Genomic DNA, 26879 nt, shown 5'->3' with positions numbered 1-26879 from the left:
CGGTCAGGGCCCACGCCCAGGGTGCGGGCTCGATCCCCAGTAGGAGGCGTGCAGGAGGCAGCCGATCCATGATTCTCACCATTGATGTTTCTGTCTCTCTCTCTCTCTCTCTCTCTCTCTCCCCCCTCCCCCCCGCCCCCGTTTCCCTTCTTCTCTGAAATCAATAAAAATATATTTTTTAAAAAACTTCAAATAAATTTAAAACAATTAAGTCCAGACTGAAACTCAGGGGACGGATGGGTGTTCTCGGTCGGGCCTGGGCCCCGTCAGCCTGCGGAGGGCAAGCTGGGAACCCAGCCCGCGTGTGCAGCCCTCGTGGGCAGGGGGCCTGCACCTCGGGGTGCAGCTGGGGACGTGGCCTCTTGGCCTGAGCGGATGCCCCTCCTCCTGGCTTTCCGTCCTCGCCGACGGGGCTCTGACCCCCCACCCACTGTCTGACGGCTGACCTCCCACAATGTTAGAGGCTATTCCGTGGCGTCAGCAGCCTGCCATCTGCATGGCGGCGTGGGGGTGGGTCGTGCCTCTGACTAGACTGCGCTGGTCGGATTCTCGACCCCGAGGACCAGGTGCGGAGCTGGGGGAGGTCAGGGCGCCGTCCTCAGAGGCATCGCGGCCCCTGCGGCTCCCCGTTCCCTGGAGCCCAGGCCCATGAGCGCCTCAACCCCAGGTGCTCGGTGCCGGGCTCCCTGCGGGGTCTCCACCCCGCCCCCAGGACATCTGGTCCGTCCGTCCGTCCGTCCGTCCGTCCGTCCGTGGGGAGGCCCAGGGGTCAGGGTGCCCGTGCCAGCGTGGCAGGCTGGGTGGGCATCCGAGCCCGGCCCCGGCTCCGGCTCCGGAGAGCCCCGGGCCCTTGGCCGCCGAGCCGCCCCCGGAGCCTGACGCGCCCGCTCTCCCCGCAGCGAAGAAGAGCCCCACGCTGCTGGAGGTGAGCGCGCCCCACTTCACCAGGACCAACAGCTTCGCCGAGGACCTGGACCTGGAGGGGGAGACCCTGCTGGTCCCCATCACCCACGTGTCGCAGTGAGTGCCCGCGCCGGTCGCGGGGCGCGGGGCGGTCTGCCGTGTGCCGGGGCGGCGCCGGGGCGGGCCAGGCGGGAGGAGCGCGGGCACGTGCGGCTCGGCGGAGCCTGGCCCTGGTCTGACTAGGAAAACCCGCCCGTCGGTTTCCACTTGTTTTCGCGTTCGGGCGTCTGAGACGGCCGTGCCCCGGCCCCGCCGCCCTCCCCAGAGACACAGCCCTGTGTGAGCGTCTCCCCGGGGAGCCCTGGCCGGCGCCCTGGCAGGCGCGGGGTGGCTGCCAGGTGCTGCTGTCCGGGGCTCTTTCAGGTGCGGGGACGGCTCCCTTCCCACGCCTTCCCGCTGGCCTGCCCCGAGGCGTGACGGGCCAGGATGCCCCTCCGTCAGGGCACCCGGCAGGGACAGCCTGGGACGGGGTCAGTGGGACAAGCGAGGCCTGTTCTGGCCACCACCCACCAGGGATGTCCCGGGAGAAGTCGTGTCGGGATGTGGGAGCCCTCGCTGGCCCTCCCCGCCTCCCTCTCTCTGGCGCAGTCCTCCAGGCCCCTGGCTCTCGGGGCTCCGAGGGCCCGGGCTGTCCTGAGCTGTGGGCGCTGCTGTAAAGTGAGGCCCTGAGCCGGCTGCCCGTGCGACTGGCCGGCACAGCCTTTGCCCGGCAGGCGCTGCAGGGTGTTGGGACGGTAACTGCAGGGCCTCTGGGTGCTCGTATCAGGGGGACCGGCAGGGTCGGGTGGCGAGGAGGAGGCGGCTGTGGCTGTCCTGGGTGGTACTGTGATCAGATGGACCCGCCGGCCATCCCTGGAGGCCCCTGTGTGACGGGGGGCTGACGGGAGACCCTGTGTTTGCCGGCTGGGTGGGGGGCCGGTCCCTGGGAAACGGCGACTTCTCCACGCGCCCCTGCGGCTGTCGGCCTGGGCGGGGGCTCCGACCTCTGGTGCGGCCTGGAGACCACCTGCCAGCGGCCTGGTTACTGGGCGGGAGCCGAGGTGTGGGCGGCAGCTGAGCCAGACAGCCTGGCAGGGCCAGGCCGGTGCCCACGGGCAGAGCACCCGCTTCACCCTGGCTCAGAGGCCTGCACGTTGGGCACCAGAGCCCGAAGCACAGCACCATGGCCTGTCCACTCGGTGGGGGGGAGACCGGGGGTGTGCACCATGGCCTGTCCACTCGGTGCGGGGAGACGGGGGGTGTGCACCATGGCCTGCGTGCTCGGTGGGGGAGACGGGGGGAAGCACCATGGCCTGCGTGCTCGGTGGGGGGAAGGGGGAGGGGGAGCACCATGGCCTGTCCACTCGGTGGGGGAGACGGGGGGTGAGCACCATGGCCTGCGTGCTCGGTGGGGGAGAAGGGGGGGAGCACCATGGCCTGCGTGCTCAGTGGGGGGGGGGGTCTGTCCAGCGCTGGCTGGGCCTAAGCAGGCAGGACCCGTCCTCACCCCGTGACTGGGAAGCTCTGGGTAGCACCGACCTGCTCAGAAGCAGAGGCTGGAGTGACCACGGGGCATGGGGCTCGGGTGAGGGGTCTGCGGGCACGGGGAGCGGGGACCACGGTCTGTGTGCAGGGCCACCTCAGGCACTGTGGTCTGGTCAAGGCCGCGATGGGAGGGGTCGGTGTGCAGAGCAGGCGGGGTGCCACCTCTCAGGGGAGCCCTGGTGGGGAGCGTAGGGTGCAGGCGTGTGCGAGGGGCTGGGGCCTCTGAACTATGTGCCCTGGGGCCACGGGCCTGGCAGACAACCCCCCCCATGGCTGCAGGCGGCGTGGGCAGCGTGTTTACTCGGGTCTGCCACCACCTCAGGGTGGGGCGGGGGGGAGCCGGGCCTCGGTGCCCGCGCTGGGGCCGCATTCCTGCGCCTCCGGCACAGCCTGCCTGGTGACCGAGCCCCATGACCCGCCCCAGCTGCTGGGGACAGCCGCGCTCCCGGCCCCCCACCCCCGGGGAGAGCCACATGCCCGTGTGAGAGACGGGGATGCACGCGGGGTCTCACAGGGGCCGAGCGGGCGGGAGGGTCCCGAGGAGCAGGCCCGTTTCCTCGGCGTTTGCTGACGTTGGATGTACTGCGCGCTGGGCCGGCTCCAGAATCCAGATTAAAAGCATAAATAAAGACACGTTTGTTTCCATCTCCAGCTCTCCCCGCCCCGAGGGCCCCAGGGAGGTGAGGTCACCGCAGCCTCGATGACGGAAGGTCCCGGAGCGGGGAGAAGCGAGGGGCGGGGGCCCCGAGGTCACTGACAGCCTGGTGCAAACTGGGGCGTCGCTGGGAGCAGAGCTGGGGGCTGAGGAGACAGTGGGGTCAGCCACCCCGGCTCTGTGCAGCCCGCACCCCCTTCCGGCGGTCTCCCAGGTTCCCCGGGGCCAGAGGGAGCGGCTGGCTGCCCGCACCCGCGCCCGCGCCCACTCCGAGCCTGGCTGCGGGGCTGCCAGGGGCAAGTATGAGGTAGAGGCAGGACGTGTCGGGCACAGTGTGGGGATGGGGAGCCCCTCCCCAACTCCGCAGGAGGGGAGCCCTGCACCCCAGCAAGAGCCAGGGAGGTTTCGGGGCTTCTGCCCGCCGAGGGCACAGGCACAGCGGTGGGAGGAGGGCCCGGGCCCTGGGCCCGGCACATGGCGCCCTTCGGAAACGCGCCGCGGAGTCCTCCTCCTCCCAGCACCCGCTCGCCCTCAGCAGAGGCCCAGGAGCCGGGCGGGGGGGCAGCGTGTCCCCCTCCCGCACGAGGCCCTCGGCCCCCCCCAGAGCTGTTAGCACGGGGCCGGACCTTTTGGGGTGTCCGACCCTTGGCTTCTGGGGAGCAGGGCATGGGTGGGTCCTCAGCCTCTGCCTCCCCAGCACCCTCAAAGCCCCAGGCCGGGTAGCTCCAACCTCCCCCAGAGCAGACAGCCCCCCGCCGCCCGCCCCGGCCAGCACATCCCATGGAGGAGAGGGCGAGGGCTCCCGGAGCCTCGGTGCCGACCCAGAGCCGGGCCAGCTGGGCAGAGAGGCCTGGGCAGGAAGACGGCTCAGCTCAGGGCCGCTGCCGGGGGCGTGGGCACCTTTCCCAGCAGCCCTGGGGACGGCGGCCGTTCCATGCAGCCCCCTCCCCCGCCCAGTCATCCGGAACCGGCCTGGAACCCACGCCAGCCCCGTCCATGGCACGGGGCTCCCGCGACAGAAGGTGCCAGAGGCCAGGCCGTCATGAGCACAGCGACACGTGGCTCCCCGAAGGGTCCCTCCAGGAGAGCTGGTCCCGGGTCCCCTCCGTGGGGGGCACTCGCTCATGTTTGCCAGCCGCCCCCCGCCCCAGCCTGCCCTGCAGGGGAGCGTGCGCGGCGGGCCCTGTGCACCTCGGCCCACAGGTGACCGCGCCCCCGCGAGCATGTGGCTGCGGGCCTCTTGCGCCATGACAGCCCGTAGATCCTTGAGCAAAACCAGCCTCGTGTGTGTTAATTAGAATTTCCATGTCTCCAACTTTCTCCCGGACCCTGCAGAATCTCACGCCAAAACGTTCCCGTTTCTGCTTTCCAGCGAGGCCGCTGCGGCCTGGCTTTCGTCCACATCACTGCTAACGTCTCCTGAATTCTGCATCTGTCAGCGAGGCCGGGGCCAGCCCGGCCCTGCCTTTCGGAAACGGGGCAAATGTCACCGGCTCGGCCCCGCGCTGGCTCCGTGGGGCCCGGGGTAGCTCTTGGTGGGACCACTCGGTGACTCGGGCCCCGCGCCCACCGGCCACGGCGGCACGGGCAGCGCCCCTCTGCCGGCTCCTTGCTCTGTTCCCGCCCCGCAGACCTGGCGGGGAGGGCGGGGGGAGGGGCTGGGGAGACCGCGCTGGGACCAGTGTCCAGCGGACGGGGGAGGGGGCTCGCAGGAACAGAGGAGACCAGTGTCCCCTCTTCTTCAGGGCGCGACCACCTCTGCCTGCACGCGGTGGCCAGGCGGCCCGGGGAGGGCTGCGGGGAGCTGTGAGTCACAGGCTCCCCGCCGGGCAGAGCTCACAGCCCCGGCCAGGCTCAGCCCGGCTCCGAAAGGCATGGAGTGGGGGAGGAAATGTTGCCCCGACTCAATGAAACGCCAGCAGGTCGGCTCGGCGGGAAGGGGACGGGACGCCCTCAGGCTGGCTCCCGGCCGCACCGGCCCAACTGCGGGCGGCCCCTCCCCTCTGGGAGCGTCGCTTCGTCCACTGAGCACGTGGGGCGGCCGCTGTCCGGGGAGCAGGCCCAGAGCAGAGCGGGCAGCCTCGCGGCCTCGGCCCAGGCTCGGCCTCCGCTGCGCCCTTGGCGAGGCCGCTGGACCAGGGAGGCCGCAGGGCTGGGTGGGGCCAGAATGACTCCACAGGTCGTGCTGTTGGCCTGGGGGCATTTCCGGAGGTTGGGGGTCCCGCATGTGCTCGGCCTAAACCGGGCAGGGGGGCTGAGCCCTGACGGGGGGGCCCCGGGCAGGCCCGGCCGCCCGGATGCAGGCTCCGGGCTCGAAGGGACACCCGGACATCCTGTCACCTGGTCAGGGCACGGAGGAACGGCACACAGATCGCACCCCACCTCAAGGGCGGGGTTCGTGCACGCTCACCCCTGTCGCCTGCCGGGGCGTGTCCACCCAGCCTGGGACACTGTCCGCCAGGGCCTGGCCAGCTCGGGGGGCTGCGTCCTGCCTGTGGGCGCTGGGCAGTCACCTCGCCTGAGCCTTACACACGTTGGGGAGGTTCGGGCGTCCGGTGCCGGTTCTGGGCCCAGAGATGGGTCAGGCGTCCGGCGTGGACCTGCTCTACAAAGTGCCGGAGAGGTGTCCCCCGTATAAATGAGGGGGAGCCTGGGGAACACCCTCCCTGGGCCAGGAGCTCCTGAAACTGCCAGGTCACGAGTTTCCCTGGGAACACACGGGGTCAGGGGTCAGGGCCTGTAGCCACCAGGGCTTGTCCTTAACGGGTGCCTGGGGCCCGGGAGCCGGGCCTGGGGTGGGAGGCAGGGCCGCTGGCGGCTGGGCAGGGGCTCCCAGCTGTGTGGGCTCCTGTGAGGGGGCGAGGGGGGCGCAGAGGAGCCTCGCTACTCATGCTCTACCTGGGCAGCGGGCTGGGCCAGGTGCCGCCGGGGCACCAGGTCCCCCTGAACCCCTGAAACACATCCACGCCCCTGGGCATCAGTCCTCGTTGCTGCTGTGACCTGCGGGGGCAGACCCTCTGCCGGCCGCTCGCTGGCCAGGCAGGCGCAGGGTGAGGGGGCCCGAGGGGCTGAGCGCGACCAGCCTGTCCGCCGCGCGGCCGCACACGGGCTGTGTCTCCCTGGCCGGGTCGGCCTCGGCCTCGGCCTGTGAATGTTTCACCCGTGAGGATGCTGGATCTCACGCTACGCAGGCCCAGACTGCACGGGGCGAGGGTGGGGGTGGGAGGCCTTCTAGCTGGTATGTGGGGCCCCTCGAGTGGGGCGGGCAGCGTGGGGCACGGAGCAAGGAGGCTTCCTGTGGGAGTGAGCCCGCTGCTGACGGGGACGAGCCCCGTGCTCCTCGGCGAGGCAGCCACGGGCGGGAGGCCGGCCCTGAGGTTTCCGGCGGCTGCGGGCCTGGGGCGCGGCCCCCGTTCTGCGTGCTGGCAGCCTCGGGAGGACCTGGCCGGGGTCTCCCCGCCGCGGGGAGGGCGGCGTGGAGCTGGCTGCTGGGCCACCCAGTGCGGGCGCAGGAAGGGAAGGAATGTGGCTGGGGCGGGCGTGGCTGGCGGAGCGGGGCCCAGGGAGCTGTGGGTTTTCTCGGGGCCCGGAGAACCCCGAGCAGAGACGGAGGCCCCTTCTCGCTCCGCCCGGCACACACTGGGACCTTTCTTCCCGTGCGGCGGCGGAGCGGGGGGCCAAGGACACCTTCTGGAAACCGAATTCCATGCGCTCTTGGCAGAGGGCGGCTTCCTGCCGGGGAAGGTGCGCTGTGTGCGCACGTGTGCCCGCCGCGGGGGCTGGGGCCGGGCGGGGCGGGGCGGGGGCGTTCGGGGAGGCAGGGAAGGCGACGCGGGGGGTTCCCGGCACCGGGTGGCATGCGGGGAGCCTGTCCGTCCGTCCGTCCGAGGGGCTCAGACAAATGCCCGGAGGGGGGCTGTTCCGCCCGTGAACGGGGCCCCCGGCCAAGCACGCCTGTGCGTCGGAGAGCCAGGGCTCTTTGCACAATAATTCAGAACGTTTGCTGAACCTTAAACCTCTCCCGGTGATCCTTCCTTCTGAAGTTAACTCGTTAAAGTCGCTCCAGCCAGCCGGTGCCAGACCCGCTTCCTGGAAACCCTCGCACCCGCCGGCCCGGAGAGGCCCGTCACCCTAATGGCTGTAAAAAAAGGGCGCTGGGCACCGCGGCCGCCGCTCTGAACGGCCCTTTGTGTCCGCTCCAGCTGCAGCGTCTTTCCAGGCCTCGCTCGGCCGCTCTTCCCGCCAGCTTCTCTGCCAGTGGCGGAGCCGGGCCTCCCCGCGCCGGGGCGGGGGCCGCGGTGCCCGGGCAGAGCCGCCGGAGTGGCTAGTATGGGCCTGTCCCGCGTGGGTCCCCGGCCCCATCTCCCCTCCACTCTCCTCCGTCCCCCCTCGGCGATACCGCCCCCCGCCCCGGGAGAGATCGGCCCTCCTCGGTCCACGCGGTGTCACTGCCCCGGACACCCAGCCGGGTTTCACATGGGAGGACGGGGGCCCAGTCGTCCCCAGAGCAGAGTTTGAGCCGCAGACAGCACGGATGCAAAATGGGGTCCGAGTCACCGTGGAGACCGGGGAGTTGGAAACGTGAGTGTGCTGGGAAGTACTGACGTGCATACGGGCGCCAGGCACGGCCATCGAGCCACTAGGAAGTGTGCGGTCCCCGCCGCGCTCACCGGAATGAGCGGTGACCGGAGAATTGGGGAAAGCTGCAGAAAGACTGAGATACGGAGCGGGACGCGGCAGCCAGGACATGCTGCCCACGTGCGCGCCTTTAAAACCACCCCTCTCCCCGCTCCGGGGACCGAACACGTGTCAGGTCTGCCCCTGGGAGAACGCGGATCTGCGGCGGGTGGAGCGCACCCCTTCCCAGGAGGGGGCGCCTGGGAGGCCTCCGGCCTGGCCGCTCCCCGTCAAAAAGCCCTTTGTGCACAGCCCTGCTCCGGGGAGCGACACGAAGCAGAGGCGCCCGCAGCCCCTCGCGCAGCACCCCCCCCCCCCCCCCCCCCCGCTCTGTGCGGGCGGACCCGAACCTCACGCCGCGGAGATCATGACCGAGTGGGCGTCCCGGGCGCCCAGGCACGCGGGTCCAGGGCGCAGGGGGGACGTGGGGAGCCAGGCTGCCCCACCCCTGAACCCTAATTCCCCCGTTTCCTTCCCTGAAGGTCACCACTGAACAGTGTCCTAGGGCCGTGGTCGGCAAACTGCGGCTCGCGAGCCACATGCGGCTCTTTGGCCCCTTGAGTGTGGCTCTTCCACAAAACACCACAGCCTGGGCGAGTCTATGTTGAAGAAGTGGCGTTAGAAGAAGTTTAAGTTTAAAAAATTCGGCTCTAAAGAGAAATTTCAGTCGTTGTGCTGTTGCTGTTTGGCTCTGCCGACCACGGCCCTAGTGTGTTTTCCCAGCTTCTCGCACGGACACGTCTGTCTGCGTGTGTGGGGAGGACCGCCCGGTGCCAGTGGGGACTCAGATGTTCGCCGCTTGGCCCGTGGACGGACGGACAGGGCGGTACGAGCCATGGGCCCTCCTGTGCCCCGTGAGCGGCCGCGCCTGAAGTCCGCCCCGCCGTCCGCCCCGCCGTCCGCGCACCCTGCCCCGTCCCTGCGGGCGGAGGCTCTCTGGGGCCGTCCCTTATCACAAGCACAGCGTAAAGTAAATAACGTGGAGAAAAGGCCGTAAATCTCGCCGGACGTGAGGTTTCGTGAAGTGAAGTGAGGCTGAAGGACCTCTCGGCGGAGATTAGGAGATTAGGCAGAGCTAAGCCCGCCGTCAGCGGGCAGCGCCGAGCCGGGCCAGATAAGCGCCTGGGAGCCGAGCAGACGAAATGGTGAGAGGTGACGGGCGGCCCGGCCTGGCGACGCGGCCCGGCCGCCCCGGCTCCTCGCCGCCCACGTCCTCGCACCGAGGGCTGCCGCGTCCACGGAGGCCCGTGCCTGCCGGTGCCACCACGCGCCCCACGGCATCACGCGGCCCCTCTCCCCTCCAATGAGGAGACGCTGCGGCTGCACCGCCCGCTGGGGGAGGGGCCGTCCCGGGTCCCAGCTCCGAGGGCCACTGTTCAGGGTGACTTCCCACACAAGGCTCTTCTGCGTGATATTCGGGTCCCCATGGCGATGGGGTCCCTTCCAGAGGTTCAGCCCCCCACCCTCCCTTCCCAGCAGGTTTCGGTCGACGCTGCCCAGTGAAGGCCGAAGGCCGCACCTGCACACACACCACGTGAGAACCGCACACACGCCCTCCCCACCCCCCTGCGCGAGGGGCCGCGGCGCCCCGGGAGCGAGGAGAAGGGGCGCCGTGGCTTTAAGGGCACCTTTTATGGTCAGTGAGGCGTTTATCTGCCCAAGGAATTCGACGCACCCGCTTCTCTTTCAGGGGCCACCCCTCTGTACCTCTGACTGACATGGAGGAGCCGGTGTGTGGGAAATGCCTCATCCCAGCTTTTCTTTGCTTTTTAGCTGCTTCTGTGGCGTTTTCTGCGGGAAGGATGTTTGTCTTTAATTTTTTTAAACTCCTCCACTGGGTGTGACTACGTGAGGTCTGTACGTAATTCACGCACACACGTGATGCGCGTGGAGGTGCGTGGGGATGCCGGCACACCCATAGGAACGTCACCGCCACCTGGGCCGGGGACGGGAGGGGGGACGGGGGAGCGGGGGTCCTTCACTGCCCAAGGCCACGTGGTCTCCATCGCACCGTCCTCGGGCCACACGGAACGCCCAGCGTGGGCAGTGGCCTGCCCTGTGTGGGGGACACGTCGTGACCTCCCCCAGTGGTTCTGGGGCCGTGGTCTAGGCCACCACATGCCCGTCACCTCCAAGCCCCGCCCGCTCTGTCCCTTAGTTGCTGTTAAGCACCCTCAGACCCGCCCTCAGAGCAGCTCCCGGGCCCGCCAGGAGGCAGGGGACCAGGGGCGGGGGGGGCAGGCCCTGAGGCCTCCCCCGTGCAGCGACGAGGCCTGTAGGCTGGGCTCCTGGACCATTTAGATCCGGCGTCCTCAAACTACGGCCCGCGGCCACGTGCGGGTGTTTTTGCCGTTTTGTTTTTTTACTTCGAAGTAAGTTATGTGCCGTGTGCACAGGAATTTGTTCATAGTTTTTTTTTAACGATAGTCCGGCCCTCCGACGGTCTGAGGGACAGTGAACGGGCCCCCTGTTTAAAAAGTGTGAGGACCCCTGCTTTAGGTCCTCGGGGAAGTGGCATCGCGGGGCCTGGGCGCCGTGGGGGGCGGGGTCCAGGCTGCCGTAGCTGAAGGGACCTAGAAAGTTCCATGAGCGCCCTGAAGGCGGGAGACGGGAGGCATGGAGACAGCTGGCCCCCAAGTTGTGGCTCCGCCGGAGGGCTCACGCCGGGGCGCCGGGGCTGGGGTGAGGGAGGGCACCTGCCCGTCCTGGGCCTGCAGAGCCGGCTGGGAGTGCAGAGGGTTCCATCAAAGACGGTTTTCCTCCTAAAACACGAGCCGTGAAAGCGCCGGCTTAGCGCTGAGTAAACAGCCGAGCTGCTGAGGGGAAGCAGAGACAGGCCGCCGAGCGGGGCTCGGGGAGGCCGCGCCCTGACACTGGCCAGGCCGCGGCCGCCTGCAGAGCAGCTCCCTTCCCACCCCACCCGCTCCCGCCGGGCACAGGGACCGGCCGGCCTGGGCCCCCCACCTCGGCCCTCCCCCCCCGCACTCACAGCAGCTCCGGGCCCCCGCCCCCCGCCCCCCACTCAGGCGGCCTCTCTTCCGAATCACAAACAGAGATGGCCGAAGGGCCGCCCTCCGCCGTGTCCCCCGCGGGCAGACCCGACGTGGCCCTTTGTTCCTTCCCATTGAGCAGCGCTCCCCGGGACCCGCGCCCCTCAGTCAACAGCGGCCTCCCCTTATCGCGACGCTGTTGGAGGAACCGCTCATTAACGGGCAGCACCTTGGGAACCTCGCTCTCAGGCTCTCAAGAGGCCCTTTCCCGCGGGCTGGCCGCTCCGATTGGGCCACGGGCCTCACCAAAGGGGAGTGAAGTGGCTGAAGTGGCTGCCCATGCTCCCCCCCCCCCCTGCCCCGGCCTCCGGGGAGGCCGCCCCAGCGTGGGCCCCAGGGCCCGGCCGGCTGCCGGCATCGGGCAAGCCCCGGGTCGGCGTGGCGGTCCCCAGGGACCCTCTGCTCCCCACAGCACCCTTCCACGTGGACTCTGTTCCAGAACCTTCTAGCTGACCTCCCCCTCCTCCTCCTTGTCGGGGAGGGTTAGAATCCTCGCGCTTCCTCCATGTGCTGGAGGCGACTTTCCGTGGAAAAAAATGGCCCCTGTCCAGGCCCCGGGGGCCGAGCTTTCCTGGTGAGGAGCCCCTGGGCCAGACCTGCCCTCGTGGACGGGAGAGGGAACCTGCCCCCCACTCTCCCTCGCAAGCTGCCCCGGGCACAGGCAGATTGAGGGGGGCCCCCTCCAGAGAGCCCGAGTCCTGGCTATGTCTGCAGAGAGCCATCAGAAAGGTCTGTGTTCCCATCCACGCAGCACGCTACGCTGCGCCAGCGGCTGAGCGAGGGGCGAGGTGGCTTCCGCTCACGCGCCCGCCCCTGCTCCGGCACGCGTGGCTCCTGGGTCTGAAACGTGGGCCCCTGGGGACAACGGGGCGGGGCTTCCTGTGGGCACAGACCAGCAGGCAGCGTGCCCCCGGGCGGGGGACCCCACAGGATCACTGCACTCACCGAGGCCAGGCAGTGGGGCCACCCCGTGGGGGGCGGGGACGAGCCCCCAAGGGCACTCACGCCACAGACCCCCTTGGCCTCTCCCTCGGCGCCCCGTGGGCTCGGGGCTTGAGCCTGGGGCCTGGGGTCTGGGGTCGGGGCTCAGGGAGCGCGGGCTGGGCGGTTCCCACCAGGCACTGGGCCTTTGTCACGGAGGACTGTTCGCTCTTGGCCGCTGGGGACACTGGGCCCCTCTGGCTCCCACCCACCTGGGCGATGGGGGAGCAGAGAAGGGTGCTGAGCCAGCCCCCAGCAAGTCTGAGGCGCCGACAACGTACGGTGCTCACCCCGCCTCACCCCCCCTGCCGGGTGCCTCCCTGAGAACACAGCTGTGCCTGCCCGTCTGCCCCCCGCCGCCCCCACCGCCCCGCCTGGCAGTGACCGCAGCCCTTCGGTGCTCGGGGCAAAGCCCCCGCCCCAGTCATGCCCTGGCCCCCTGGAGCCTGGTGCCTGGCCGGGGAGGACCCCGCCCCGGCTTCTCCGTGCGGGGCAGGCAGCTCACCCCGACCGAAGGCCGGGACCCTGCGCCAAGTTCCCATGGCTGTTCTGAAACAATGCCCCCCGCAGACACCCCGCCTGGTCCCCGGGCAGCCTCGCTCCGGCCCGAACAACAGGCCGGTGTCGGGAGGACAGCTGCGGTAACCCGACCCCGGGCCGGCCTGCCAGCACTTTCCCATGAGCGCGCCTGCTGGGGTCACGCTCGGGCCCCCAGAGCATGGCCGCGGGCAAACCCGGACTCGAGGCCGGGGTGCCCTGCGAGCCCTTCCAGCCTGGACCCGCGCTCCCACCATAGAGCTGCACCCCTGGACAAGCATCCTGCCCCCCAGGGAACCCCAAAGGGAATGGGTGCGCTCCCTCCGGCAGAGGGCCTGGTGTGTTAGCAACCACGTCGGGGAGGGCCTTATAGGCCAGGGTGCCGCCCATCGTCCTGGGGAAGGGGGCAGGAGTTGGGGGAGGCTGGCAGCCTCAGCTCTGGGAGGGCAGGACCCCGGAATTAGTCGCCCCAAGTGAGGCAGGTCAAGGAAACATGAGTCCCCTCCACGCTGGGAGCTGGGAGCCCGGCCTGTCCACCAGCCCCGGGCTGTGAGTGCCGGCTCCCAGGCTGGGGCCTGGGCTGAGGGCTGGGGCTGGGGCTGGGCTGAGTTCTGAGGCCTGGGCTGAGGCCTGAAGCCTGGGCTGAGGGCTGGGGCTGGGGCTGGGGCTGGGGGGGGCTGGGGCTGGGCTGAGGGCTGGGGCTGGGGCTGGGGCTGGGGCTGAGGCCTGGGGGCTGAGGGCTGGGGCTGGGGCTGGGGCTGGGGCTGGGCTGAGTTCTGAGGCCTGAAGCCTGGGCTGAAGGCTGGGGCTGGGGCTGGGCCTGGGCCTGGGCTGGGCCTGGGCTGAGTTCTGAGGCCTGAAGCCTGGGCTGAATGCTGGGGCTAGGGCCTGGGGGCTGGGGCTGGGGCTGAGGCCTGTAGGAGTTCTCTCGGTGGATCCCCTGGGCCTGGCCGGTCAGGGAGCAAGCCTGCCTGCCTGGGAACCGGGGACTCTGGACTGTTCTCTGTGGGGTCCTCTCCCCAACGTGCCTAACAGCCTCCTGGGGGCCTGGCCCCACCCGTCGAGGAGGTGTGGCTGTGGGGCGGCCACATTCTCTGCCCTCTGCAAACTCTGTGGTCCTTCCTGCTGGCGGGTCCCAGTCCCGGGCACGGTGTCTGATGCACCCGGGCCACAGGCAGCACATGGGGGAGACCAGGACAGGGCTTCCTGCTGCCCCTGGCCCCGCCAGGGAGCCCCCCGCCTGACCCCTGCCCGGTCCCACAAGCTCCCGAGGAGCCTCACAGTCGGAGTAGGGGTGTCCTGGGGCAGGGGTGTCCTGGGACAGGGGTGTACTGGAGTGGGGGTGTCCTGGAGTAGGGGTGTCCCGGGGCGGGGGTGTCCTGCGGAAATCCCAGTGGGATGGAAAATCCCCAGGCCTGGGCCCCAGGCCGCGCGGACTGGCCCTCCCCGCCTGCTGGGGGTCAGCGGGCCCACTGCTTCCGGCTTCCCTTTGATGTCTCCGTGCGCGGGAGGGGTCGCCCCTGGTCCCGGGCACACGCTCGCTCACACGCTCGCTCGGCTGCGCTTGGCTGTGCTTCTGGGCCTGGGTATGCCGGGGTCAGGCAGGGGCCCAGCGGGCGGGGTGGGGAAGGAGGCGGGTGGAAAAATCCCAGCCGGCGAGGGGAGGGAGGGGGAGGGTCTGCCCTGAGCCCCCCGAGGGCGCCTCCACTCTCACGGGCCCTCCTGCCCGATGGTCTGCTTGGGGGGAGGCGCCACGCCAGCCCATGTAGGGGACACGGCCTCCCGCGGGCAGCTTCCTCTCCGTCCGGGGGCCTTCTCCAGGGACTGCCGTTTGCCGGCTCTGCGTGCGGTGCCTTCCGGCAGCGCCCCTTCCCCACACACGGTACCAAGGCAGGCGCTCGACCGAGCAGGGGCCGAGCCGGCCCTGACCGCCCGATGGCCCAGGAGGACCTGCCGGCTGTGATGCCCGTTCACGGGGTCACAGATGGGGATAATGGGGCAGAGACCGGGCGGCCACCCAGTGACACGCGCCTCGTCTGACGCTAGAGCCAGATGCACCCCGGCGGCCTGGCCTGGCGCTGCCGCGTGGCACCCATGCCGTCAGCCACCCCTCACCTGGCACCCCACCGCGCCCCCACGTGACTGCCCCTGAGGGGACCGAGAGGGGCGGGCTGTCCGGGTCCAGGCAAGTGTGCCCGCCGGCTGCAGGGCAGGTCCCCTCTCTGGACGAGCCCTAAAGAAATGGCGGGGAGACCAGGAAGCTGGGCCCAGCATGGGGACCCTGAGGCCTGCGAGGGGAGGGGCAGCGATGCCTCCCCGTCATGGCTCACCTGCCCGGGGGGGAGGGTCCGGCCCCCACCGCCCGCCAGGAGAGCCTGCGCCCTGAGGGGGAGGGGAAGAGGGAGGGGGAGGGCAGGTGACGGGGGAGGCGCCCTCCCCTTCCCGTGTTCAAACAGCTCCGCCCGACTTTGATGCCGAGTTAGCAGCAGGGCTTTGAAGTCGGCTGTGGGGGACGTCCTATCAGCCCCGAGCAGATAATCCCCCCCCCCCGCCGCCCGCCCATGCTCTCGGGGCGCCCCCACAGCTTAAGGCCGTTCTGTGGCCTTGGGAAGAGGAGGTGGGAGAAGCCCCCTTGGGAAAGGGGCGGGGGGGGGGGGCTGGGCCGGGCACACAGGCCCCCAAGGACCCGCTTCCACTCTGCCTCCCCAGGCCCTGCTCCCCAGGGGCGCCCTGGGCTAGCTGGTGTTCGAGAGCCGCCCGCCCGCCCTTCTTGGCCCAGAAGGAGAGCCCCAGCCAGCTGGGGTGGCCCCTAAGCATCCACCTCACAGCCCCCTCCTCCCCTCCCCTGCCTTCTCTACCAGCCCGGGGGCTCACGGGGGCACCCCGTCTGACGCCCCGCGGGAGGGACCGGACCAATGAGGAGCCCAGCAAACGGCCTGCGGCCCTGGCAGCAGAGGAAGGGGCCGCCGGCCGGCCAGGGGAGTGGGTGGCTGCAGGGGGCCGCTGACCTTTGCCCCCAGACGGGGCCCAGTCCCACGGGCTTGCAGGAAGCTGGAGTGGCCCATGCAGGAAGGGGGGTGATGCCTTATCGAGGTGGCCTCAGCCTCTGGGGCCCCGACCGTGACAGGCTGCAGCCTGGCAGCGTGGGCAGCCGGAGCCCTGGCCCCGCGTGGGCTGGGGGTGCGAGCCTCGGCGGGCAGCCTGCCTCTCCTCCCTCCGGGGGCTGCTTCCCCCAGAACGGACAGGGCCTCTCTCCCAAGGTCGGGACGGGGCCTGCCGGGGGCCCGCAGCCTTCCCGGGCGGAGAGGACCGGGCCCGAGGCCGCCATGTCAGTGCCCAGTGGCCTCGGAGTGGCCGGGAGCCCCGGTGCGGCCTGGCGGCTCTGCTGCGTCTGCACGTGTGGCCAGTGAGCCTCCCGGGGGCTGTTACGGGACTCAGTGCGCACAGAGGTGAGGAAGCGAAGGGGCCACGCCGTTAAGGCGGGGAGTGGACGGTGTGAGAGCGAAGGCCTGGGCCTGGGACACAGCCACGGGCCCAGTAGGGCCTCAGCTTCCGTCTCAGAGAAGGTGGATCGGGCCGTGGGTTGGACAAGACGTGGCACGAAGAGGGGACGGAAGCAGGCCTCATGGGGAGCGGGTGCCGGACTGGACACGCGTGTCAGTGAGCGAGTCGGGCTGTGCCGGGGCGTGGGGGGCAGGGGCCGGCTGCTGAGGGGTTTTCAGCCCGTGCGGTGGCGAGGACGGGGCGTGTGCCCGGGGCCCTCAGGGGGGAGCGCCCGGCAGGGGGTCAGGAGAAGTGGGGTGCAGGCTGTGGGACAGGCCCCCGGTGCCCCACTGCGGGGAGCGGGCTTTGGGGAGAGGAGCGGGAGCCGCCACGCCCAGCCGTGTCCCCGGCTGGCGGGGGTCAGCCTCGAGGCTTCATCTGGGAGCCATGCTTGTGTGAGCCCAGCAGGCGAGGCATCAGAACGGGCTGAGCGAGGGAGGGGACGGGGAGTCTTTGTTCTAGGCGCACGTGGATTCCTGGCGGTGGGGGTGGGGGCTGCGCGGAGGCCCTCTCGGGGCTGCTGGGAGGGGCGCCCGCCCGCTCGGAGCTCAGCTGCGTTTAAAAATTAGCGAGCGGAGGAGTGGGAGGCTGTGCAGTTAACCCCTGAGCCTCTGGAGCCCGTCGGAACGAGTCACGGGGCTGAGCTCGGGGCTGCTGCGCCCCCCACGCCTGGCTGTGCCCCTCCTGGGCTCTGGGTCCCGGTCTCTGCACGGGACCGGCCGGCGCTGCTGCCTGCGTGGGGCCGCGCCCTCCCCCTCCGTGGCGGTGGACGCCTTTGTTTCTCATCAGCTACTCAAGGCCGTTTCAGCTGCTGGCTCCACGCTAGCACGGGGGGATTTTCCACCCTCCACCCTCCACCCGAGGTTATGAAATAGCTCGGCAAGGACGAGGCCGCCCCTCCCCCGCCCGCTTCCTCCCGCACGTGCTGAGGGAGAGGCCCTGCGCCGATCCAGGGGCGCCGGGAGGGGAGGCAGGACGGCAGGGGAGGCAGGCGGCAGGGAGGGGGCCCTCTCTGCCCTGGGAAGGTGCTCGGCAGGGCCACGCCCCCGGGGGGCATTCCCACGGGGCCCGGTTAGGCCGGTGGTCACCACCAAGGGTCCGCGTGCCAGGAGCCCGGTTCCAGGTGACCGTCCCTCCTGCGGCCTCCCAGCTCTGTCCTCGGGCCAGGCTGCTGACCCAGCGCCCCCCAGCCGTGCCCCCCGGGACCTGCAGTGTCTGTGTGTCCTTGACTCCCCAGTGTCTGTCCGGCCGGGCCTCACCCTCCAGACCCACACTCGGCCCTGCCCCGCAGCCCCTCCACGGCCCCCGGCACGTCCCACGCCATGCCACCCCTCCAGCCGCGCGGGAGGACCCGCATCGCATCGGCCACGCGTGTCCTGCTTCCCCCCACGCCCTCCCCCTCCGCCCGGCAGGCCGCCGCCTCTGGGCACTGCGGCGGCCGCTGTCCCCTCCAGCCCACTGTCTGCTCAGAGGGAGGGACACCTTAGAAGGCAGTCCCTCCCTGCAGGAGACCTGGGGCCTCCGCACAGGCCAAAGTCCCCGGGACCCAGCGATCCTCGTCTTATCTCTGCTCGGAGGCCTGGCTTCGCTCAGCCCTGAGCCTGCACCCTGTTCTGCCCCCACCTCGCCTTTCCCAGGGGGCTGTGCAGAGCCTTTCCCGGGCCCTCATCTCCCCTGCGGAGCACGCCCTGGGGGTGCAGCTCACACTCACATTGGGGGGTCTCTCCCCTCTGGGCCACAAGCCCCACTGGGCAGGGCCCCCTCAGTCCCTGCTCCGATCACATCCCTCCACCCGGGCCGCCAGGGCCTGGGGCCTGCTGTGTTCACAGCAGATGGACGGACGCGTCTGTAGGGGGCAGTGCCAGCCTCTCAGCGTCACTCGAGGGGGAGCTGCGTGGCTGGCAGACCCCGCCCTGGAGACGGCCGGTCCACGGCCTCCACCACGTGGCCTGTGGCACGAGCGCGGCGCCGAAGCGCAGGGCTCCAGGGTGCTCCGTGGGCCTCGGGTGCGGGGCCCGGAGCTCCCTCCCGGGGGAGGGGAGGGAGGGCTCCCCACGCTGCGGACGTAATGTGCTCTGTCGTGCCACTGGCTGCTCCCCCCCGCCCGCCTGGCGCGTGGCTCCAGCCGGCCCCTCTGCCGGGAGGGTCACTGTCACAGCCCGGGCTGTGGCCGCCAGGCTGACCTGGGCAAGCACACACTTGCCACAACCCCCGTGAGCACCAGGGAGCCGGCCCTCTCCCACCCCCACCTCCACCTCCACCTGAGGCCCAGCCCAGCGGACGCGGGAGAAGGCCCAGTCGGTGGGCCCAGAGGCCTGAGCCGGACGGCCTGTGTGCCAGGCACGGCCCCCCAGGGAGCCCTCATTCTGTGACACTAATCGCCACAATTAGCAGGAGAAAGGCCTATTAGATCAGTTTCTCCCGGCTGCGGCCTGCTGGGGAGGGTGAGCCAAGCCCCAGGCTTCTCCGAGGAGCAGGGACTTCCGTGAAGGAGGGAGCATTTACATTGCAAACAAGGGCCGGCCGGCCCCGGGAGAGGCTGGGGGAGTGGGCCCGTACTGGGGGACGGGGTGCGCGCTGCGGGAGGGGGTGCGGGGTGCACTCTGAAGGAGGGGGTGCGCTCTGAGGGAGGGGGTGCGCTCTGAAGGAGGACTGGACTGGAACCCTGGGTTACCAGGCTCCCTGCAGTGACCCAGCCCTGGGGGGCAAAGGCCGAAAGGGGCCCTGGGGGGAAGGACAGGGTAAGAGGCTGCTCCCTCCTGCCCACACGGCCCGTGAGGCCCCCGGGATTGCTCCTCCTCCAGCGAGTGTGCAGACCTTCTGGGTCCCCCGGGCACTCGCTCCTCAGTCTGCCCTGGGGGCGGGGGGGCTTCTAATTCGGACAAGTTACGGGGCCAGGCCAGAAGCAGCTTCGGGACTGCAGCTGAAAAGTGGGTCCCGGTGAAGCCGTCGGTGGCGGCCGGGGGCCATGGGACTTGGGCACCCGCCACCCTGATATGGCTGGTCCGCTGGTCGTGGGAAAGGGTGCTCGGACGGCCAGGCCTGGGCAGGGTCTCTCTCATGGAGAGGTCAGGCCCTGCGTACTGGGTGTGCTGGGTGTGCTGGGGTGCAGGCCGGGGCTGGCTTCATTTAAAGGGCCAGCACGCAACCATCCCCGTCCCTGGAGCCGGTCTCAGGCAGTGCCCTCGTCAGGGCCCCCCTGGGGGACACACGGTGCTGTCTGGAGACATTTTCGTTATCACCATGTGGGGGTGCTGCAGTGGCTGCGGGGAGAGGCTGCTAGATCTCTTACACGCAAAAGGCAGCCCTCCCCCGAGGCCGGCCAGCCGTGCGGCCTGAGGGCCGGGTCCTCGGCGGCTCACTGCTGACCGCGCTCAGAAAGCGGGGCCGGGCCTCTTCCTTCGTTCAACAAATCAATGGAGCCATTCACCAGAAACGCGTGACGCACGCCGCGGGCAGGCGCCGAGCAGGACGGACGCTCTCACGGGCCTCCCTTCCGGCGAGGGAGACAGCGGCACCAAATACGTAGATGCCTGGGGACTAGAACGTTCTGTGGCCGAGCCTGTGCTCTGAGGGGCCTGAACGTGGCGCCGGCCTAGCGAGTGACCGCAGGGGCCCACTGGGGGGCAGGTCAGAGGAGGTCTCCCCGACCAAGGGTCTTGGGGGGCGAGACCTGGAGGGCGTGAAGGACAGTCACAGGGACGGGGCAGCCGGGCGGGGGGGGGGGGGGGCGGGGGCCGGGGCTGGTGCCGAGGTCCTGAGGCACGTGGCTGGTCTGAGAAACGGGCAGAAGGCTGGCTTGACGGGCGTGGGCGAGGGCGGAGGGCAGAGGGCAGGGCCGAGCTTGTGAAACGATGGGATGTGAGTTTTATTTCTTAGAAAGAGACGCCCCTAGAGGGTGCCTGTCAGGGAGGGGGCGGGCGTGCATTCATTCATTCACTCTGGGCCTCGCAGCCTAAGCTCCTGGGTCCCTGGGAGGGTCCGGGGAGGGTCCCTGGGAGGCATCGCTCTGTCCCTTCCCCCGCTTTGCCCTCCCACCCCCATCCTCCCCCTTACTCACACCCCCCGCACCCGTGTCCCTGCGCCCTGGTCAGGCTCCATCCCCTTCCAGCGCGGCTGGCTGGCCGGCCGGCGTGTCACTTTCATTTCCATGCGGAGCCGTGGGCCGAGGCCCCCACTCCGCCCGGCACGGGTGCGAGGCGCGCCGTGTTTGCACACGTCTCCGTCTTGCGAAGAGCGTGCACAGCCAGTCCCCACTCCTAACCACAGCGCCCGCTCCAGCGCCCCACCCCCACGCCGGCCGCCCAGCGCACACAGCCCCTCGTTGTTCTGGGGAGAGGCGCTCGGGCTGTTTACCCAGGAGGGAAGCTGCTGGGCTGCAGGTATTAAAGATTTTATTTGAGGAAGAAGTGCTGGCCGGCGTTCCCGACCGGCTGCCCGGCTGCGCTCCCACCTGCAGCACACAGGGCGCTTGTTCCCGCGCGGCTGCCAGCGCCTGGCAGGCCGGCCTTTCTCGCGCTTCTCCGAGGAAGAGCCGTGGCTTCCCCCGGCCCTGCGCTGGTTACTGATGAGCCCGAGGGCTTTTTTCGGAGCCGCCGCGAACCCCTGAGAAGGGCCAATTCATGTCATTTGGGCTCCGATCTCTTTGGTCTCTAATGGACGTGTGGGACCTGCTGGGATATTTCAGCGATGGCCCCTTATCCATGTTAGTCGTTTCAAGTATCTTTTTTTTTTAAATCAAATACCTTTTCATTTGCCATCTGCAACCTGGGCACAGGGACACGCGTGAGGGCGATAAGGCCAGCGTGCCTCTGTCGTGCTGGGTTTATTTAACAGGACGACGTCACGTGCGTCTGTCCACGTCCATCCATTTTAGCCTGAAGCCTCGCTTCCTGGCTCCACCCTGGGCCGTGAAATCGCGCTCCAGAACTTTCCTCCCCTGAACAAACACCGAGCCCCTTCGGGGCCGGAGATCTCGGGTGCCTTTGGAGTCTGCTTTCTCTGGCGGGTCAGGCAGGGCCCCCCAAGTCTACTTCTCCCCTCGGGGCTAATTCTCCAACCGTGATCTGCGCGGTCCCCAGAGGCGGCGGGCCACCTTTATCTCCGGCCCCCGCTCCCCCCCACGGGGCCGCCTGCCTCCGAGGGCGCTCCTGGCCCCTGGCCCCGCCTCTCCGTTCCCGAGGCTTGGCGTGGGCCGCGCGCTGCTGGGACAAGGCGCTCTCTGTTCTCCCTGCTCCCAGTTCACTCCTGTTGCTTTCACGTCCATTTCAGAATCTGTCTGTCAAGTTCCTCAAAAGCTCCACCTGGGAGTGGAGGGAACCCCCCGATTTGGGGAAACCCGACATCGTCCTCATGCGAGGCTGAGAGGAGACTCTCTCCACCCCTAAAGCTCCTCCTTGATATGTTTCAACAGAATTTTACACTTTCCCCCGTCAAGTCTGCTTTGTTCCTTCCTAGACCCGGTGTGGATTGTGCTGTTACTCCGGTCATCTCAGCCTTAACTTCCATTCTACTCGCAGAAGGAAATGCTTTTTTTGGAGGCGGGGGGGGGGGGGGTCTAGCAGGCCCTTGAGTAACATTTCCTTCAAGGTCGCCTCAAAACCCCGAGGAGACGCCCCGGGGGCTGGACGGGTGTGGATGCCCCTTGGCCTGTGGTAGAACGATGCCTGGTTCCCCTTAAAGCCGCAGAAGCGACCGACATCCGTGAGGGTTCACCAAACACTGACCTTATAGCCGAAAACGCCGGCAAAGCCTCTTATTCTAAAACCTTAATTTTTTCCCCCCGTGTAGCTCATGGGTTTCCAAAGTGTGGCCCCCGGAACCCCCGAGGCCCTTCCACGCGAGGCCAGAACCCCTTTCCTAACAGCACCCCGTCATGACCGGCCTTTTCTGCCTCCAGCGCTTCCCCAAGGCAGCCGGGCCCTGGGATCTGTGCTCGCGCCGTCCCGTTTCCCCGCACATCAGTGTCCACGGACATCAGTGTCCACGGACAGCAGTGTCCACGGACATCAGTGTCCACGGACACAGCCCCAGAAGCTCTGCGGGGACCGCGGTCCTGAGACCCTGACGCAGGCCAGCACCCCCGGGCCGGGCAGTTCCCTCTGGCCCTCTCGGCCACCCTTTCCCTGCCATGTGCTTGGGACGGCCACCCAGGCCTGCTCCTCCTCTTAAAGGAGCAGGTACCCTTGGGGTTCTGGATTAAGTTTGCTAAAAACGTAAGGTTGTGGTCTACAGCGTGGTCTGGTTAGGGAAGTGCCCGTGAGTGCTGGCGGGCTACGGGGTGCGCCCCCCCCAACCACACATGCGCGTTAAACTTCATCATGTAATGTTCCCGCCTCCAGGAGCGCGGCGCGGGCTTTTCTCCCCCCCCCCCCCCCCCCATGAGTTTCCGACGTCGGGTCATCCTGCATTCCCGGGAGAAATCCCACCCGTCGCAGCGCCGTTTGCCGCGGGGCTTGGTCCGCTGGGGCTGGGCGTGGCCGCAGGCAGCCGCGTGCACGAGGGAGACGGCTCCCGACTTCCGCCCCCCGCGCCGGGCTGGAGCCGGACGGCCGTGCCGCCGAGCGTACCTCCTGCGCGGCCGCGCTCCTCCCGGCAAGTGTGGGGACGTTAAAACGGGGCCGTTACCACGCAGCCCAGGCCTTAGATTGTCCTCCAGGTGAGGGCGAGGGGACAGGTGCGGAAGGCCCCGCAGAAATCTGGTTAATCCGCCCGCTTCCCCCAGCGGGGCCGGCGCAGGGCGAACAAACAGCCCCGCGCCTCGTGGGAGCTCCGGGACTGGTCAGCGCACCCCCAAAGTCTGGCCAATGCACCCCCAAAGTGGACCTTGGTCATCAGCCACCTCCTCCTCCTCTGAGACACGCAGCCTAGGGCAGGGCGGCCTCCTCCCGCCAGGACAGTCCGGGGAAGGCGCTCGCCATTTTACAGAAAAGGCGGCCCGGCTCCGCCCAGGGAGGACCGGCCCGCCCGGCCCCGCTCGGACTCGGGACCCCACCGCGCAGCAGCCTCGGCTGCAACTCCCAACGCTGCTCCCCAACTCCATCTGGGAACCCCGTCGCCCGCTCAGACCCCCGACCCGGGCGCCTGGGGATCCAGAGGGGGTTCCCCAGCGTCTGCAGACCCCGCTCCGGGGCCGCCACCGACTCAGGTCTTCCATCCCGGCCCCCCCAACTCGGCCCGCAGTCCCGCCGGCGCCGGCCCCCGACTCGGGGCTACAGCGCGGACCTGGATCCCCGCGCGGCTCCCAGGCGCCAACCCCGAGGCGCGGCTCGCAGCCCCCGACCCAGAAGCACGAACTGCCGACGCCGAACCCCGATCCCGGGCTCGGACCTCCGACACCGGGCTCGGATCCCCGCCCCAGAAGCTTGGAGGCGGCTTCGAGGCGGAACGCCAAGCCCCGGCTCGGGCTCGGACCTCGGATCCCTGCGCGCCGACCCAGACCGCCATCTCGGATCCCCGACCCAGAAGCACGAACTCCCGGCGCCGAACCCCGATCCCGGGCTCGGATCCCTGCGCGCCGAACCAGACCGCGATCTCCCGGCGCCGAACCCCGATCCCGGGCTCGGACCTCCGACGCGGGGCTCGGATCCCCGATCGCCGACCCAGACCAAGATCCTCGGGTCCCCGCCCCAGAGGCATCGAGGCGGACTTCGGTGCCGAACTCCAACCCCGATCCCGGGCTCGGACTTACGACGCTGGACTCGGAACCCCGCGCGCCGACCCAGACCGCGATCTCGGATCCCCGACCCAGAAGCACGAACTCCCCCGATGCCGAACCCGATCCCCGGCTCGGATCCCGGGCTCGGACTTCCCACACGGGGCTCGGAACGCCGCGCGCCGACCCAGACCGCGATCCTCACCGCAATCCTCGGATCCCCGACCCAAAAGCACAAACTCCCCGATGCCGAACCCCGATCCCGGGCTCGGATCCCCGGCTGGGGTCCCGGGCTCGGACTTCCGACACGGGGCTCGGATCCCAGCGCGCAGACCCAGACCGCGATCCTCGGATCCCCGACCCAGAAGCACGAACTCCCCCGATGCCGAACCCCGATCCTGGGCTCGGATCCCGGGCTGGGGTCCCGGGCTCGGACTTACCACGCTAAACTCGGAACCCCGCGCGCCGACCCAAACCGCGATCTCGGATCCCCGATCCAGAAGCACGAACTCCCCCGATGCCGAACCCCGATCCCGGGCTCGGATCCCGGGCTCGGACTTAACGGGGCTCGGAACGCCGCGCGCCGACCCAGACCGCGATCCTCGGATCCCCGACCCAGGAGCACGAAGCGGATTCCGATGCCGAACCCGATCCCGGGCTCAGACTCCAACTCAAATCCACGTGGCGGACCCGCGACCCCAACTCGGAACCCCGACTCGGCACCACGACAGGACCCCGGTGCCCAGCCCCGTTTCCACGAGTCGCAGAGCGGAGCGCACCAGCGGGGCAGGCTGGAGGGTTCCCGCCGCCACGCATCCGCCACGGGGCTCACCTCGGAGCGACGGCGGCCGCCCGTCCCACGCCGCCGGGGAGCGGAGGCGGCCACGAGGAGCGCGGGCTCGGAGCTTGGGCGGAGGAGCGCGGAGCGAGCTGCGTGCCGCGTGGCGGCCGGGGACGGTCTGCGGAGCGGGGCGGGCGGTGCCCCGACCCAGATGGACGTGGCGGCCACCCCGCTGCTGATTGGTCGGGCCCACGGGGCGGGCTTGCCGCCTCACGCGGCACGGATTGGCTGTCCGCAGCAAGCGAAGTGCCGCGTTCTGCCATTGGCCAGCAGGGGCCGCTGCCTGTGCTACCCGGGCGTGCATTGGCTGGGCGAGTCCAGCACCACGTGGTGCGCCCGCCTCCGACCCAGGGCTCGGCGGCAGCGCCACCCCCACCCCGTGGTCCCGAGATCACGGGTTCTGTTCGCGCGTCCGCACCGGGCGGAGGGCGCTGCGCAGACGGGCCGCTCCTCCGCGAGCCAACCCGAGCCCCCGAGTGACTCCACGGCCATTTGCAGCGCTCGGTGGCCCGCTGCAGCCCTTACCCCGGGGTCCAGAGGGTGGACGCGCGTGGGGCCGCGTGATGGGATAGGCGGGCGACTGGTGTTCCCAGAAGGACCCGCGGCAGAGCTTCTGAAGGCGTCCTGTTGTGTGGCCTTTGGGAGACGCTTGGAGGAAGAGAGGTGCCAGGGCTCCGACAGACAGGGCGCCTGTAGGAGGTTCCAGGACCTTCTCCGGTCCCTTCCCGCAGGGGACCCAGGAGGTCAGCCGCCCGGCTTGACCCCACAACCCTGCGTGTGACCGCCTCCTTCTGATTGCCCCATGCCTGGAGGCCAAGTCTATCTCTCCACTATCTTCCCTACCATCCACCCACTCACTCACCCACCCACCCCCATTCCTCTGTCCATGCATCCATCCAACCCCCATGCATCCATCCACCCACCCATCCATCCATCCATCCATCCACCTACCCATTCATTCATCCATCCATCCACCCACCCATTCATCCATCCATCCACCCATCCACCCACCCATTTATTCATCCATTTGTCCCCCCCACACCTGTCCACCTGTTCATCCACCCATCCATCCACCCATCCATCCATCCATCCATCCATCCCCCATGCATCCATCCACCACCCATGCATCCATCCATCCACCCACCCACCCATGCATCCATCCATCCACCCACCCACCCATTCATCCATCCATCCATCCATCCATCCACCCACCCACCCACCCATTCATTCATCCATCCATTTGTCCCCCCCACACCTGTCCACCTGTTCATCCATCCATCTATTATCCATCCATCTACCCATTCACCACCCATCCATCCATCATCCATCCACCCATCTATCTTGCATGGCTATTGAACTCATCCAGGGTACCAGGCCTGCCACCTCCGCTCCGGGTTGACTTCAAACAGGAGGAGGAAGGAGGTTGGAGCTAGCCACGCGACTGGTGGTCCCCGCACCCAGAGCGGGCGACGAGGCGTTCACCTCAAAGCTTTGCCTGAAGTATAGGTCTACAGAGAGCCCGGACTCTCTCCAAGGATACCTGCGTGCTTTTCCTCTGGGGTCCAGCCTGGAGTGGGGGGGTGGGGGCGGCGCTTACTTTCTGGCCTTCAGAAACAACACCCGGATGGGTGGTCTCCTCACTTGCTGCTGAGCCCACAGGAAGGCCAGAGAGCAAGCCTGGGTGGGGGCCCTTGGCTCAGAGGGTCATTTCCACCCTTGCCGCCTGGTGGGGTGGTTCTGGGCGCCTGCCTGTCCCAGAAGCAGGTGTGACCAGCGCCGCCACATGTGGCTCCGTGCTCTGAGGGGCCCCAGCTTCGGGTCTGATGCTCTGCTTGACCGTCTTGAATAATTTTAGCTCTTTTTTTTTTTAATCTCTTTATTGATTAAGGTGTCACATATTTGTCCTCATCTCCCCATTCCCATCCCACACCCCTCCCCACAGATGCCCCAACCCCCGGTTGAACTTAACCTTTGGATAGGCTCATATGCATGCACACAAGTCCTTTGGTTGATCTCTCCCCCCTCCCCCCACCCTCCCCTACCCTCCCTCTGAGGCCCGATAGTCCGATTGATGCCTCCTTGTTTCTGGTTCTGTTCTTGTTCCTCAGTCTATGTTGTTCATCATTTCCCCTAGATGAGAGAGATCATGTGTCACTAGAGATATACTTATAAGAACTGAATGTGAGACGAGCAATAATAGTTATGCTGACAGGCAAATGAATCAGTCTGTAGTGAGTTTCTTTCTGGACCAACAGTTCTTTTGAGACCCAATTTCAATGTCCACCAGTTCCTTATGTGTACATATCGGCACTGACCCCTCAGCTCTGGATGGTGGACAAATGGTGGTAATGCAGGTCCGACTCCCTCTGGTTTGGTCTCGGCCGGACCCAGGGGCACGGCTTCACCCGGACTCAGGGGCGCGTGGCCTCACCCGGACCCGGGATCCAGCTTCAC

General features: G+C 68.8%; 1 protein-coding gene across 4 annotated transcripts in view; it reads left to right on the top strand.

Annotated features, from left to right (window-relative positions):
- Positions 1-26879, top strand: part of KCNQ1 (potassium voltage-gated channel subfamily Q member 1) — a 231060-nt gene that overhangs the window by 94637 nt on the left and 109544 nt on the right. For all 4 annotated transcript variants that reach the window (XM_054724929.1, XM_054724930.1, XM_054724928.1 and 1 more), the window contains one exon: positions 900-1020. In XM_054724929.1, coding sequence (XP_054580904.1) covers positions 900-1020 — 121 coding nt within the window. The remainder of the gene's footprint in view (positions 1-899; positions 1021-26879) is intronic.

The sequence above is a fragment of the Eptesicus fuscus genome, chromosome 13 (assembly GCF_027574615.1).
Source record: "Eptesicus fuscus isolate TK198812 chromosome 13, DD_ASM_mEF_20220401, whole genome shotgun sequence".
NCBI lineage: Eukaryota > Metazoa > Chordata > Mammalia > Chiroptera > Vespertilionidae > Eptesicus > Eptesicus fuscus.
The sequence above is the reverse complement of the archived record's forward strand: the minus strand, read 5'-3'. Positions and strand labels throughout refer to the sequence as shown.